At 42.5% G+C, this 17,313-nt stretch overlaps 1 protein-coding gene across 1 annotated transcript in view; it reads right to left on the bottom strand.

The window, feature by feature from the left end:
- The window catches only part of LOC117761713 (retinoic acid receptor gamma-A-like), a 35,975-nt gene extending 21,730 nt beyond the window's left edge, over positions 1–14,245 (bottom strand). The window contains exons 1-2 of the mRNA XM_034585880.1: positions 14,058–14,245; positions 836–1,236 (exon numbers count right to left, since the gene is read on the bottom strand). Of these exons, the coding sequence (XP_034441771.1) occupies positions 836–1,004 (169 nt within the window). The 5' untranslated portion in view covers positions 1,005–1,236; positions 14,058–14,245. The remainder of the gene's footprint in view (positions 1–835; positions 1,237–14,057) is intronic.
- Between the last annotated feature and the right edge of the window lie 3,068 nt (positions 14,246–17,313).

Below are 17,313 nucleotides of genomic sequence, written 5' to 3'. Positions count from 1 at the left end.
AAAAGGATACAAATTGTATGTATCATATTTTATCCACACAAATAAAATAACAATAAAACATAGTACATTAGAGCAGAAGAGAAAGTGTCCTCTAATATTAAAATCAACCTTAAAAAGAAACATTAACACATAGCTCCCTCTATAGTGTCTCTCTTCCCATTGAAGGGGAGTAGCGCCCCCTGTGACCCAAAATGGGAACTCTGTGTGTCTCTATACATACACACTGCTTTTGCAAGTTGAAATGAAAAAACTGTCTCATCTGACGAAGGCCTCATTCTGCTTTACATTTCTGTTTCTATATCTTTACATGTAATGATTTGATCCATGAATATAATCTCCTCTCCTCTCGTCCCCTCTCGTCTCCCCCCACCTCTTGTCCCCTCTCGTCCCTTCTTGTCTCCTCTCCTATTCTTTTCCTCTTTTCCCCCGAAGACTTTTCCTAAACTTTCTGACGTCTCTGTGCTGTTGTACATAAAACACAAAGTGGTGGGGACGAGGACACTATCTTGTCATGTGCAGGGGTGTGGGATCAGGATTTTTTGCCTCCTAATTGAACCTTGGATGAGTTTCAAGCCTCATGATGATATAAAACATTTTTCCACATTTTCGCTGGAATCTGAATTAAGCTCATTGTGGCTCTGGATATAATGAGATTCTGTCAGATGTGTTGCTGTGAAAGAAACGCCCTCCTTTTTCACGTAACGCGCCAGATGGATAATCTTATTATAAACGCACGTCTCATGGAGAAATACTCAATTTCAGTGGAGTATGACACTTCTCTGAGGCTGTTTGTGAAAGTCGTGTGAGGGAAAAACAAATGAACTGTGGTACTCACACAAAGCGGCCATCTCTGTGGGCAGGTCGGCCCCGAACCGGCCAAAGAGGTGGCTACTGGCCAGCAGGTCAAAGGGGGAGTGGCTCCTCATGGAGTTGAAGGTGAACGGGTACATAGCACGGGGGAAGCCGGTCATGTGACGCACTTGATGCTCCCTATTGGTTGCCATGGTGCCAAGTGCTGGTGATGCTTTAGGTGACTCGTCTCGCTGTTTGGCTCTTCCTATGTCTCAGTCAAGGGCCCTATGGTGAGTCTGAAAGGAGCTGGTGCCATTCAGCCCCTCTCAGCTGCTGGCGTCTCTGCCGTCAGGGCCTCGGAGAGGTGAGAGGGATGATGCTGAGAGAGGAGAAGCCAGAAAGAGACCAGGAGCCGAGTGACCGAGAACCGAGCAGGTCCAGACTCTGTAGAGAAGGAGGGATGAGAAACAGCAGGGGTTAGAGACTGGAAACAAAGTCTGGTTATTACTGTCGAAGCACGATGGTTTAAAAACTCCACGAAAGACAATTCGTTCAAAAAACAAAAGTTGAAATACTTCAAAATCAAAGTCCAGACGAGAAACAAAGAACGATGAAGACGAGGGACAAAAAGAGTGTTAAACAAACTGCAGAGAAGCAGAGGGGCTCCACACTTCCCTCCTGCTTTTTGTCTTTCTTCCAAGTAGTTCAATGATTTCAGGCAATGCCATATGATTTCAATCAGCAGAACTGTATTATAAAGGGCCTCTCTGTTCCCTCTGCCAGCCTGACTCTAGCCAGTCTGCCAGAGAACAGCCAGCCACAACATGGGTACAATTAACCCTTTCCAACAACAGACACACACAACTCACTCTTCCTCTGATGGCCGCGTCCTTTTTTGCACCTTCTCCCTCTCTCAGGACTCACGTTGTGCCTCTGTGACCTTGTCAATAAGTGACATGACGGCTCGCTCTCCCCTCTTGTTTCGCCATGTCTCTCATCCCCTTCAGTGATTCCATGAGAGGGTGGAGCTTAACTATCTGTGGCGGAGCTGTGGTACATACAGCCCGGCCAAAGAATGTCTTGTTGTTTTGGGCCTGCTCCGGCATGGGAATCAAACACCCGGGGTGGGTGAGAGACGGATTGATTGGAAATATGAATTTAAACCAGATCAACAGGAACACATAATGAATTCTATCTACTTTATGGAGGAGTGGTATTTGTGTCGCACAGAAAGAATAGTGCAGGTACACAAACAAAGAAAGGTATGCTGCTGTAACTGATACAGAACTCAGTCAATTACAACGCTGCTGCTGCAAAGGATCACTCTGTACCTGGTTTAAAATAAACTGTTCCACATGTGGAGGTAAAAATACACACACACACACACACACACGCACACACACACACACACACACACACACACACACACACACACACACACACACACACACACACACACACACACACACACACACACACACACTCACACAAGCAATACAAATACCAATTCAGCAAGAATAAACTCCATCTTCCATTTAAAAGGGTCGACCTCTTGTCTCATGGAGAGTCTGGTTTTAGTTTTTGTGATTTCTTACATTGATACAAGTTTGTAAATATTGAGTGTTTTAAAATAATATTTAAACTACAATGACACTCAGTAGAAGGTATACCTCAGCAACCCGCTCATAAAACCACATTTAAAATTCACTAGACCTGTATCTTTATTTGTATCTGCACCAAATTACATACACTCATAAATATCTGTCCCTGAAATATGTCAGATTTTTTTCAAGATCCATGAATTATTCTCAGAGAAATGAAAATGGTGAAACATTTTAAGAAGGTGTAAAAAACCCCGTCCTGAATCCACCTCCTGATCCGGATCTGCACCACAATTTAACAAGTTCTTCCCTGACAGGTATCACATCTGTCTACCAAGTGGGAATCCATCTGGTGGCTTTTTGCACAATCTTGCTCACAATTAAACAAACATACAACCGAACTAACAAACTGGGGTGAAAACATAACCTCCTTGGTGGAGGTCAATATTCGGTAGCATCATGACTTTCCAGAAACAATATTCTCAATAAACCAGTTTTCCTGGTATATTTCTTCATTAGAAAACGGATCTAATTAAAATGTTTCCGATCTTTCACCCCCCCCTGGATCAGATCGATAAACGGTCTCATCTATCCAAAACTGTCTGGGTGACTCAATAACACAAGATTTGAAACACATGCTTTAGGTCAGAAGGTTAACTCAACGCTTAAACCACATCAGTCGCTTCAGGCCTCATTACTCCAGATTCTAAGAAAACTCTTTTATCTAATTTGAATAAGCTTCATACCAAAATTGATCATATAATCACAACAAAATGTCTTACTATTAAGACTATTGAGTGGTTTATATATATTTACAGCATACTAACATATCTCTATGTTTACCATAAAATTTGTCTAACATGAGTCCTGCAATAATTCTTATTTTAACGAAAGAGAAATTTTGTCCACTTTAGTTGACACTGTTTTAGACATGAGTCATGTAGAGGTTTAAAGGTTCAGTGCATTGGAATTAGTGACATCTATTGGTGAAGTTGCGTGTTGCAGCTGATTACCCCTCACCTCAAACTGCCCTTCCAAATTATGACAGCCTTCAGTTGTCATCAAAACTCAAAAGGTGTTTAGTTTGTCCAGTCTGGACTTCTGTAAAAAAAACATGGCGGCCTCCATAGAGAGGACCCGCTCCCAATGTAGATATAAAGTATTTAAATATAAAAGGCCCATTCAAGGGTAAATAAAACAACAAATTGTACAATTCATATGCAACACACTAGTGAAAACATCACTAGGATTTTTTTTATGGTCAGTTTCTGCCAATAGATCCCTTTCACCTAAATCCTACACACTGGACCTTTAACTTTGTGCTGCGGTTGAATTGAACACAGTTATAATGATGTCTGTTTCTAATATTCAGTTTATCCTTAGTGGGAAAATCAGGGTGAAAAAAAATCAGACATTTTTGCTGCTATTATTAGAGCTGAGCTGTTCTACATACTCTGGTTACAGTGGATGTTTCTTTCCCTCACACATATTACACATTCACACACAAAGCCACACAGTCAGCGCAGTGAGCGAGTGTTGTTTTTAAAGCCACATTTCTCATATTGACATATTTTCTCTAATTGCCTGGCTCTGCTGTGGTTTCTCTTCGCTGCGACGGCCAGCCGTGGAGAGTCCCTGCAACTGTTACCTCAAAGAACTTTTGTCTGTGATGATCAAAAACTGTCAAACACAGTTTGTGTGGCGTTTAAAAAAAGAAGTCTGCCACTGGTCTGATGTGGACTGGTCCCCTCTTAAAACATCCATATGCTTACACACGCTTCCCTACAATCAGAACACAGGTACACACAAGCACGGACATGCAGGCCGCAGGAGTAAACGCACGCAGATGTTCTGTGACTTTAATCATGCTCATGGGCAAGTAATCAGCAGAGAACACGCAGCGTCGGTCACACACGCTGAAGCACCACTGAAAGCTGCAATTGACCTTGAAGAATGAAAGGAGTAAATACAGGACGGAGAATCCTTCCACAGAGGCCACGTTTGAGTTAGATTTAAAACCAATCAAATTCAAACGACCAAAATCACTGGTATGAAAGCCAGATGTATAAAAAGGACCGGGATGGAGAAAGAAGAAAAAAATTAAAGTGTCGAAAGCTGAAAAAAGTCTATGGAAAAAGATGTAAGGGGAGAGAAAGCGAGGGAAAGAGCACGGGAGGGAGTTTGGAGCATCTGGCGGACCATGTGTAAGAAGTGCACAGACCTATTAATTAGATCCACACTGGAAGCTGGATTAATAAGAGAAAGAAAGTGTGGTGAGGCAGCGTGGGAGGAGGCAGCGAAGAAACAGGCCGAGTGCTCGCAAAAAACATACATAAAAATAAAGACACAGCTTTATATCCACTGATAAACTATGAAATAATGTGCGGCCGAGCCAAGGAAAGGTTTCTTTCTCTCTAATGAGTAACCCCCCCCAACCCCCCTGCTCTCCCTCCAGGGGGAATACACCTTGGGTAGGGCAACAAAAGCTGCGCTGTGTCTCTGGGCCTCCAAGCCTCAATGCTGCTTTTATGAGACCTGGCTGGGTGAGGTCAGACTGGGTCACCTGGTGCTGGTCCTGCTGACACACAAACACACCAACGCACCAACACACACACAACCAATGCCCTGTTTTTTTTTTTTCTTTCCAGAGTATGCCGATTAAAAACAGCTTCGGTGTAAAAACGATCGGGGCTTTCCGTCTCCCTGTGTTTTCCAACAAACCACTACACGCTGTCAACTTTTCTCGTTTTCACACAAATCACAACCAACAACACTTTTAGCAACTGCTTCACTGTGTTTGACGCATTGTCGCTGCAGCTGTAAAAATCTTCTAGACCAAATTGAAAAAAAATGTTTTCTCCTTTTTGAATAGCATGTTTTAAGTGCTTATTAGGAGCATCATCTGGATCGAGTTAGGCTGGGTGTAAATGTGAACTTTATGGTTTTTCCAACCCAAATCAGCTTTAGGTCACAGTTATGAAAGGACACACACACACACACAAACACACACACTTACACACACAAAGAAAGAGAGAGAGAGAGAGAGAGAGAGAGAGAGAGAGAGAGAGAGAGAGAGAGAGAGAGGAGGCCCTTCACACTGTGCTGGTTCATTTTCACAAGGTCGTTCATGTGAAAACGACCTGTGTCCAGTATTTTAGGAGACCACAACTCCAAATGTACAATATGAAGCTCAGATTTCCTCTCGGCCACTTTGACACATTTTACTTAATCACACAGCGTACTTGTGACACATGCATGAGTATACAAGAGCTCTGTAGGACACGCCAAATGTTATATGTAGCTTGTAAGTGACCGAGGTCTGTGAAATGTGATGCTGCCACCATTAAATAAATACATAAAAACATTTTTTTTTTCAGGATCACTGGGACAGAACGGATCATCCACTAACCAGAAGGTCGGTGGTTTGAGCCCCTGCCTCTCCATTCAGCGTGCCAAAGTGTCCTAACCCTGATGTTTAATAGAGAAAAGTGCTGCACACACTGTAGATGCCCTGTATATGTGTGTGAATGGGTGAATAGCATAACTGTACTGTAGAGCACCTTCAGTGGTCATCAAGACCAGAAAAGTATTATATTAATACACTGTTTACCGTATTGAATGCATAAGAAGAAAAAAAGCGAAATCGTTTTTTTCTTTTTCCTGTTTTAACCATTTGTCAGAAGTGGGACACACGCAACCTGACTCCATTTACGCCTGGTATTGATATGCATCTCATATCCAGATTGTATCTACATATACACCTTTTATTCATTCATGTCTGCAGTGTCAACATCGAGATCCGATCGAGACGTGATCGCTCTGTCCAGCAGCGTCCTCACATCCTCCTTTCATTTGCATGGATCCATAAACAACAACTCCTAACTCACTTGTCCCAGTGCATTTTGCAAACACAAGTGGACCAATTACTTCAAATGGAAATGAAGTGCTATTAGTAAGATTTTGAAACTCACTGTTTAGCCCTAATCACTTTCCCTAAATGTTAACTGGCTATTTGACCGTGTTAGACTTAATTATTAAATGTAATTGATGCGTACAGAATCGGGAACACTTCTGCCCCTGTGTGAAGTAAAGGTCATCCAGATCAAATCGTGCATAATGACTATTTACACACAGGTTTATTCATGTCACAGCGAGTAATTAATAAACAGGATTTACTACAGCAACAAGGAAAACAACCGCAGCCTGTGGACTCCTCCTGCACAGCTGCCGTCAGCAGTGCACATGGTGCTTTGCAAAAAAAGGAAAAACTAAATTGTGAACTAGATTTCTCCTTGTGAGGATGATTTGGAATCAGATTGACTGCAGGTGGAGGCGTGAAACAGAGGCCTTCAGCTGAACAATTTATTTAGGTTAAAAATGAGGCTGAAAGATCCTGCATATGAACGCTTGCGCAATCGGAGCCAGCCAATAGCGGCTGGGGGGGGGGGGGGGGGGGGGTGCAGCTGGCAGTAGCGAGGTCTCGTCGAAAAACGCTCTCGGCCGATCACAAATTGGTCTCAGTTAGTTTCACCACATTTTTGTATCATCAAAATAACTGATGAAAACAAAACTTAATGGAAAAATAAGCCCCAGATGGTGTCACTGTCAGAAACCATCTTTGAGAAAATGTAACATGTAGTTTGACTTTGTAGTTTGGTCCATGTCCCAGTCACCAACACGGGTCAGGGGGTTTATGACCTACGCTGCAGCCGGCAGCCGGCAGCCAGGGTGTGATCGAGATACTTATGTCATATCATCCATCTTTATATACGGCCCATGCTTGTACCCAATAGACCAATCTATAATCACCAACAGATGATGGTAACTAACACATGATTGGTTGATTAATTGCTTGCTTGCAGAGGTCAAAACTATTAGATCTATTGCACTATGGGAACTTTTTTAATTATACCCGACTTTAGGAATTTAGTTGGAAACATTTTTAATACAAACGTAAATTGATCTATGGGGAAAAAAAAGATGAAGGGTTTAAGAGGTATATATTAACATTTTCCAGTAACACAGAGTAGGTCAGGGTGGAGCCGGCGGTACAGGAAGGTGACAGAGCTCCGTGATGCTTGGGGGAACTCCTGTTACTACAAACTGCAACCAGAGGGTATGAACACTGGGCTCCACATCACATAATAACGCCCTTTATTTTGTGGGAACATGTGGTTGATGAGTGTGCGCAGTGTTAGCGGTGTTAGCATTTCAGATGGATTACATGATGATGTTTTTCTGTACTAAAAAGTGTCTTTTTTGTCTTAGCCCAGTTAGAGTGTGAACACTTGACTAAGACTAAAAACAAAAAGTGTTTATTTGATGATAAACACACTTTGATCCTTTGGAGTGAGAACAGGCCACATGAACCGAAAACGTCTGCACTTTAATTTTCTGAACTGTGTTAATAGAAATTCAAAAAAGGTGTTTGTTTTTTTCCCGTCCAACTATTTGGTCGTGTTTCTGTTTCATACTTGAGCGTAAGTATGTTTCATCCAGAGTGAAGTGAGTCAGCTGGAAACTAGGCGGCCATTAATAGAGCTTATGGCTCTTTGGGCTTGTTGTTCTTTTGTGGATATGTGATTTATTTTTATTCCTCAGCCAAGAAGGTTATGTTTTCACCCCTGTCTGTGTGTCTGTTGGTTTGTGTGTTTGTGAACAGGATGACACAAAAACTACCAGACGCATTACCACGAATCTTGGCTGAAGGATGTGGTATGGGTCGGGAAAGATCTCATAAATTTTGGTGCACATCCGGGTCAGCGGCGGATCCAGATTTTTGTCTTTCTTTCTTTAACATTGTGAGAAAGAGCGTTATGCAACATTTTCATTGGTTTCTTTGAGAATAATTCATGGATCTTGTTGAATGAAAAATCAGGCCTGATTAGAGGACTGATATACAATAGGTGTGTGCAATTTGGTGTGGATCCAAATAAAAATCTGTATCTAGTGAATTAATCTGCAATTCTTTCTCATTTTTCTGAAATCTATTCATCATTTTAAAATCAACATGAAGCAATGAATCAAGTTTTTGTCATGCTTTAGTTGCAGAGCAGATGACGGGTTATGGTTTTGTTCCGCTTGAACATGCAGAGCCATTAATGTGTGATAGTGGGAAAGAAGCCAAGACGACAAACTTAAATACAATGTCTGTATTTCATGACGCCTATGGAGCCGCAGAGTAGACTACAAAGACAGAGTCTGAGTGGAGATGAAGGCTACGAACTAAAAACAGCCAAAAGCAAGTAAAACCATGACTTCAGCCGGGACTGTCCCTGCTGAAGTTGTTGTAAACCATAAAACCCACAATCGAATCGGCCTTATTCAGAGAATGCAGCCAGGGGATGAGCTGTGCTGAACACACCAAGCAGAAAATACACATTCTGACACACAGAAACCATTAGGGAGGAGAAGAAAACACAGGCTCCGTCACCCACAAACAACATAATTAGATTTTCCAACAAATGACCATCCAATATTTCATGTCAGACTAAACGTCATTTGAGGAGCACAATTATTGCGGGGGCCATAAAGCACCAGCGTCTGACAGATATCTTATAGACCGCAAAAATCTTTCTGGCATTGGTAAACACATATGTCCAATTTATGCACGCAATTATGTCGCCGGCCTCAGTCAGGGATGTACAAACATTTAAGGCGTCTTTCAGAATAATTGCCAGAAAATCATCATATTAAAAATCATTTACAGTAAACAGCATCTGGAGAACAAAGTTGACGATCTCACAATACTCTGCATTTTGGGAAATACCCTTATTTGCTTTATTTCGCTTGGATGAGATGATTGACGTCACTTTTGGGTCTGTGCAGGGCCTTATGCTAAAGTGATTATTATTTACCATACAGACACAAGCGTGTTATCGATGTCCTCATCTAACTCTCACAATCGAATAAGCATATCTCTGAATATGTCTGACGACGACTTTAATTTTACTCTAGAACTTGAAATTGAACTTCAGTCTTCATTCTTCACTTCAGGCCACAGTACAACTCGTAAAATAGAATTACAGTACATCCGCTCGCTTAGAAAAGTTTATGGACTCAATCTCTGTTCCCAGAAAAGAAAATTACAAGAGGAACCATGTGTTCAACTATAACAGCATTCTTTTTTTAATATAAAAAAAAAAAATCTGAATCAAACGGTTTATAAAGACATGAGGATCTGATGAGAAAGATCTTGTACAATTTGAACTTTACACATTTTTAAACCATGATATGTGCTGTAGTCTTGTTACCTCCTTGTCTGCACTTGTTTGTTTTTCAGCAGAATTACGCAAAAACTACTCAACTGAGTGGAGGGGTGGGACAAAGGTGAAGAAAGAACCCATTCGATTTTGGTGTGGATCCAGATCAGGGGCTGGATCCTGAATTTTTCTTTGGTGCATATCCAAATAAAAATGTGAATGTAGTGACTGTTAGACCTTCTTTGTTAGCAGGATTATGCCAAAACTACAGAAACGATTTCCATTAAATTTTGACGAGGGGTGAAGCATGGCTCAAGAAAGAATCTATTACATTTTTATGTGGATCTGGATCGGGGGTTGGATCCGGAATTTCTACTTCACTTTATTGTGAGATTGTTTTTTTTTTGCAACATCTTCATGAATTTCTCTCAAGAGAATAATTCATGATAAAAAAAAAACCTTGCGGAGGCGTGGGGCATGACTCAAGAAAGAATTTAAATGTGGTTTCATGAGGGGACTGTTGGGCCTTGGTGGAGGAGGTATGCACTCTACTGTGTCATAATAGCTGTGAATTAGTTTTATGGGTTTTTGTCATGTGAAGTGATTATGACCAAATAAAGAGTTGAAACAGTTAATCCATTAATCAATTAGCTGATAGGTTTTAGTAACCATTTAATCATTTGACTCATTATTTAAAGGTTCAGTGTGTAGAATTTAGTGGTGAAGTGTCACGTTGCAGCTGAACACCCCTCACCTCACCCTCCCCTTCCAAACATAAAAGAGAACCTGTGGTAGCCTTCAGTTGTCTTAGAAACTCAAAAGGTGTATGAGTTTTGAGTGTAAAAAACATGGCGGCCTCCGTAAAGAAGACCTAGTCCAGTTGTAAATATAAAGTATTTAAATATAAAAAGCCCATTCTAGGGTAAAGAAAACAACAATAGGTACAATTTAGATGAAACACACGGGTGAAAACCTCAGTACGGTTATTTTATATTCAATTTCCACCAATAGATCCTTTTCACCTAAATCTTACACAATGAACCTTTGAGCAAAAAAGCAAAGAATTCAACGTTTTCATTTGATTTCTTGTGAATATTTTAATATTTAATAATTAGGTATCTTTAGATTAACATACAATGTGAACATGTCAGGTGATGATAAACATTTTTTTCTTATAGACCAATGGACCGACCAAGATGTCATGGGCACCAGAAAGCATCACTTGACTCTCCTCTAACTCACAGCTTAAGTTTTGTGCGCAGATTTGAGCTACCAACGATACTTGGAATAACACAGTGTGAATTCTGTGTGAGCAGTGCTAATGGGGATGATGTTGACGATGGTAATGTTTCATAAAACACACAGTGTTGCCATTATGCGGCGCCGACCCTGTGGGCTGCCGAGGGTCCACAGGTTGGAGCCAGGGGTCAGCCCCTGTCGCTCCAGGCTCAGCGGCCTGGACAAGGGTCAGGCCTAATTGAAGCATTTTGGTAGGCAGCTTTTCATTTAGTATTAAAGCAAAAAAGAGAGTGTAACGACTGGCTGAGCACCCCCCCCCCAACCACACGCACACGCACACACACACACACACACACACACACACACACACACACACACACACACACACACACATACACACACACACACACACACACACACACACACACAAGCTCAATCTCTGCTCCACACAGAGGATTAGTGGTGTGTTTAAAGGACTTTTAGCCTTCGCTGAAGAGCAGCCCCGGGCCTCGATTAAACACACTGAGAAGCTCTTTGGACACAGTGAGACACATCCAGCCTTGAGTTTTCTAAAAAGTGCAGTGAAAGCAACATTGAATGTTACAAGTCACATCCAATTCTCTGAAGCCAATTGGGCACGTCGGGTCCAAACCGCAGCCAGTGCACGGCTCTCACCAAACTTTCTCTAAATAACTCGGAAGACAATATGTAACTCTGCAGAACAAGAAAAGATTTGTGTCCTCTGCTCTCAAAGTCAAGTAAGAAAACGCTTGCTTCTTTGTTTTGGAAGTTCCCCGTTTCCATTTATATGTGGCGAGCAAGAGAACAACCCCCGTACAAAATCAAACTCAGCTGACGAGGGCCAGAAAAGAAGGTGGAGGTTTTTTTCAATATATACATACAGAGGAAATAAAGAAAGAAAGACGTCAGCAAGAAAGAGGGGAAAGAGAGGGAGAGAGAGTGGAGCCAGACATCCTCCTCAGCCTGAGGGGCTGTCATTCTTTAAAAGTGTTGAGAACAAAGATGAGACTGCAGAGCGGTTAGAGGAGTTTTTATCCAACACACCCAAACACATGCACATGCAAGCACACGCAAACGTTTCTGGAAGTCTCTTCACTGAATGACGAAACCAAAAAGGGGGAAAGTAGGATTTAACTAAGAGCAGATGCATCCACCCTAAATGTTCCGATTCTAAAAGCTGAAATAAAAAAGAGCTCACTCAATAGCCAACACTGTGGGGACGTCCACTGACAACAAAGTGATAAATAGCCGTCCAATCAGAGGAGAAGAAGGGGGTTATATTTAGCGAGTCTACCACTCTCCTCCAGAATGTGATCTCTGACATAGTATGCATTGTTTACACCCAGCTGTTTATGCTTTGCTTTGCTATGTGTTCCTGCGGACGCGCTCATAAACACTCTGCGAGACATAAAGGAAAATTGATCTGAAATAGACTTGACAAGAGTCTGTTAGAAACGCTCACACTGCACAGGGTGGCGTGGTGCGACCGCTGGGCAATATGGTGTCAGTGGGCGGACGCAGGCAGCTCAGCTCAGGTCAGCTCGGGATGCAGCAGATGAATCGCATCTTAATCAAAATCAATCACGCGGCGGGGTTTAAATGGAAGATGTCGCACAAAGGGAAGTGATTCACACGTGTATAAAAGGAGCTTGTGTTTCAATATGATTGGGGTCAGTAAGTTTATTCACACACACACACACACACACACACACACACACACACACACACACACACACACACACACACACACACACACACACACACACACACACACACACACACACACACACACACACACACACTTGGCAAGAATAAACTTTTCATCTCAAAGGGTCGACCTTGTCTGATCTGACCTGTTTTCGATTTTTTCGATTTCTTTCATACATTTCTTGGATGTATAAAAAGTTTTGGTTATGGCGCTCACAGTGTTTTAAAATCTGTTTTTAAACTATTCAGCAGCGTCACATCTTTCCAGAAAAGTATCACAGTAACTCTCAATCAATCCAGGGACAGTTTCCCTGGTGTGTTTCTTCATTAGAGAGTTCCAATCAAAATTGTTTCCAACCTTTCAACCCCACCGGATCACATGGATCACACACACACACACACACACACACACACACACACACACACACACACACACACACACACACACACACACACACACACACACACACACACGACCATTTGCATTATGGGTACTTCTTTGTTGTCCCCATAAGGAACACAGGTCCCCACAACATGTGCAATAACTTGAACACACTCACAATGCAAAGCAGCAGAGATGAGACACACAGGAGATTGTCTTCTGATCTCCGGAGTAACCTATTTCAACGTTTCCATCGCACTAATGTCACTGTGTGGATGGAGACCTGTTTACATAAGGTTGAAGCAGATGAGGGAGTGAGTGTGTACACACTCAGGTATACCAGACCCACTCCGCCATTCGGGATGTCGATTGAGTGATCCATCAAGTTCGACAGCCAGCTGCGACTTTGTCTCGTGTTGGAAAACGGCCTGAGACGCTCGCAGCAGCAGACACACAGATGTGAGCGACTATCTAAACCAGTTTGCAGCGGGTTGTATAGTAACGTCCCCTCTTATTGATGTCATTCTTTGTAATCTGGGGGATTCCAACATCCATTTTTAACTGGTTTCAGCCGTTCAGCAAATCAGAGCTAATGAAGTCAGGGATAAACACAGAGATGAGTCTGATGGAGGCACATGGATGGATGGGCAGAAAGAAATGAGGACACACACACTCACACACACACACTCACACACACACCAGCACAAGCCTTCATCTCCTCACATGGAGCAGCCCCAGAGTACATTCATGTGCCGATCAGCTTTCATTCCCTTCCCTTCGCTGTTTCTGTTGTTCTTTCTCCCTCGCTCGAAATCTCTGTTCTCAATTAAAGCTGTCCTCAGGAAACTCAATCTCTGCACTCATGCTTTCCCAGAAAAAAAGAAAAAAAAGACACACACACACACACATAAGGGGGGAGAGAGAGAGAAGACACACACACACACACACACACACACACACACACACACACACGTCTCACTCAAGCTCTGACATGTCCTCTGTCCGTCTGCTTCTTCCTCACACACACACACACACGCATTGCCAACACTCTGAAGTTATAGGAAAAAGAAGATCTCAAAAAAACAAAAAGGCTTCTGGACGAGCACAACTTACCAGAGCTGGGATGCGACGGACGCCCTGGGTGCTGCTGAGCGAGGGTGGTTGAGAGGAGAAGTGAGCTGAGAGTAGTAGCTGTGTTTGTCAGTCAGAAGTCCCTCTCACAGTGACGAGAGAGCTCAGCCTGTTGCATTCCGCCTCCCTCTCCTTTTCCAGTCTCTCTCTTTCTCTCTCTCTCTCTCTCTCTCTCTCTCTCTCTCTCTCTCTCTCTCTCTCTCTCACCAACACACACCCTCTCTCTCTCTCTGTCTCTCTATCTCTCTCCTCCTGAAATCATGTGTACTTTGATTCACAAACCCTGCCTCTGTCACGTGATCCAACACTTCAAATATACAGCACATTTTTTACCAGCCACAGAATGCCCGAAGGAAGGGAAAACAGGGTCCAGAAAGCTTAGGTTTCAACTTGCTGCCCACCCCCTCTCTTTCCCTCTCTCCCTCTCTTTCTCCCTCTCTCTTTCTTTGTCTCACAGTCTCTCTCTTCACCTCCGTACTTCCACACTGTACCGTCAGTCAACGCTCCTTTGTTGGATTTCAACTCGGCGACTGTTTGTTTTGAATTTCTAAATATGCTTCTCCTCTACTCACCGTCCAAAGATAGGCCTACACTTACACACACACACACACACACACACACAAAACCTCACACAGGTAAATGGTGCATGCACAAATACACACGCACACACACAACTGCACTAATGAAACAGCCATTAACATACACAAACACACACATGCTGCAGAGGGCTGCACACCTTTGGGGATATCAGTATCAGCTCTTGGCTTTCGCTCCGTGTTTACAATGCATCGACTTTGGAACTGTGGCCAAACCCATGTGGGAGTCCAGGGGCCTGGGGCCAATCAGGGGCCCTCAATGCTTCACTGTGACTTCATTTGACTGATGGGAAAGAAATAAACCTTCTCTGGATAAGTGTCCGAAGGACCCAAGATGATACAAACAATAACTTCAACAGTGGAACTGCAACATTTAATATGATTAAATGTAAATGTATGTTATTAAATGTATGAAATAAGATATAAGAATAAATGAATACAAATAAACAATTAAATAAGAATAATATTAAGAATAAGAGTAAGAATTACTGTGTAAAATATGAAGTATATACCAATCGACAGTACAGATATACTCTGGGAAAATCACACAGCCTGGTATATATGTTAGGCGACCACATTAAATCTCCAAAATGTAAATGACCATGAGCTGTTTTCCATCTTGCCTGTAGCCTGAGAAATACAAAGAGCCATTCACCCAGCACCTTTAAATCAGTTCAAGTGGACTTTTCTTCCTCCTACAGGATTTTCCTAAGCAAATCAACCCAGCGGTTTTCTGGTAAGGAAGTATTTAGTGGAGATACATTTGATCCGTGATGAGATCAAACCTGGCCAGTCTGCCCCCCGAGGGCCCGAGGTACCTGCCGCTTCATGTCAGAGATAAAACTGTCTGCGGCTGTCTCACTCACGGCCTCAGTGGCAAATCTGACTAACGTACGGGTCGAGTGACGACAGCTCCAGTCAGCACAGGTCACCTTCCAAAACAAGAGCCAACACAAAAGCCTTTTCTCTTTACCTCCACTTTGACTGATTAATAAGGTTTTCAAACTTTAATGAACTGTTTTGAATTCATCTTAGAGGTAGGGTTGGTTATTTGATTCTGAAACCCTTTTTATCTTATTTGTTGAAACCCTCTTCACCTACTGGAAGCCGTCAGTAAATAAAGTTGTCTGAAAGAAAGCCTCTGTCTGTGGCCCTCGTAGGACTGTAATAAACCCAACCAAATGATTGGTTGGTTTACCCGTCTGTCACTTACCAACCTGCCTGCCCGTGCTCTCACTGTGCATGAGTGAAGTCTTCAGCTGGACAGACAAACACCACTGAAGCAGAGACGACAGACAAAAGTAAGCAAGAGAGTCACGGAAAAGTCGTCTACCCGCAGTTGCCAGTGTACGCTCATGTGTTTTGGGGTTGTAGCTTTGACGAGAGGGCCGATGGGAGGGGCTAGGATGTATCTGTTGCATATTTTCACAGTGTAGCCTGCTCTTGCTATCTTTTCCAGGATTACCAACCATAGCTTTCAGTGCATTATTTATACAGTCTGTCCAAAAATGGTTGAAGAAAAATCCAACTCTTCTGTTGACCCCAAAAACCAAGACTGTCACTAAGTAGAGCAGATACCATCCTTCCACCAGGTTTCGTGGTAATCTGTCCAGGAGTTTTTGTTTAATCTTGCTCACAAACACACAAACAAAACAACCAAGCAACAAACTGACCGGGGTGAAAACATCGTCTTCTTAGCGGAGGTAAAAGTGCTTGAAAATGTTACACTTTCATATTTATATATTCACTTGAATAATTTAATTAAAACCAAACTGTACACAGGCCTTTTGATCTTTTGCAAACAAACAAATGAATAAATAAATAACAAATATGTTTCTCTTCAGTGATGTAACATGTGTTTTTAATAGAAGAACAAAGGAAATGGTCAGGATGGGACTTCATGTATAAATATGAGGGTGATATTTTTTCTCTTCTTACTACTTCACTATCTTCATTTAATACACAGAGTGTCATATTTAACTAATACACTATTACAGAATGATGACTGTAATAAAACCATTGAGCGTACAAAACACACAGTGCTGCTGGTGTTGTCATGTTGCCATCAAGCCTCAAGACTCCGATCACACTTGTTGATCACTTTGCCAACAAAATACAAATGTGAGAAGCGTCACATCACATGTCCTGCATGATGCTGTGAGCATCTGGGTTGGTGCCACACTTGCAGCAACAGTGTCAGCGAGAGGGGTGAAAGGTCAGCGCTGTTTGTGTTTCTGTGTCAGGGAAATGCGCAGAGGAGGGGACCGTGTGTGACATCTGGCTGAGTGTGAAAGAGGCATTTGTGTATTTCTGACTGTATATCTGGCGGACGATAATAAGCATCCTCTCTTGCACATGCGTCCACACGTCGACGCAGGCACCCACACACACACACACACACACACACACACACACACACACACACACACATGCTTTCTCCCCTGCTTTTGTTTTGGTTTTGCATCAACCAACATCAAAACACATGGACACAGGGAGCAGATTAGGAACACGAGAGTGGCAGGTTAAGCTTTATCGGAGGCTGTGTCTGTGATAAAGAGGCTAAAGATGGACGGCACAGACGAAAGAAAGAACAAAGAAATGGAGGAAAACTGAGGAGAAAAAAAAAAAAAGAGGGGAGCTCA

Source organism: Hippoglossus hippoglossus, chromosome 5, assembly GCF_009819705.1.
Source record: "Hippoglossus hippoglossus isolate fHipHip1 chromosome 5, fHipHip1.pri, whole genome shotgun sequence".
Classification (NCBI taxonomy): domain Eukaryota; kingdom Metazoa; phylum Chordata; class Actinopteri; order Pleuronectiformes; family Pleuronectidae; genus Hippoglossus; species Hippoglossus hippoglossus.
This window is presented reverse-complemented; position numbering and strand designations above follow the sequence as displayed.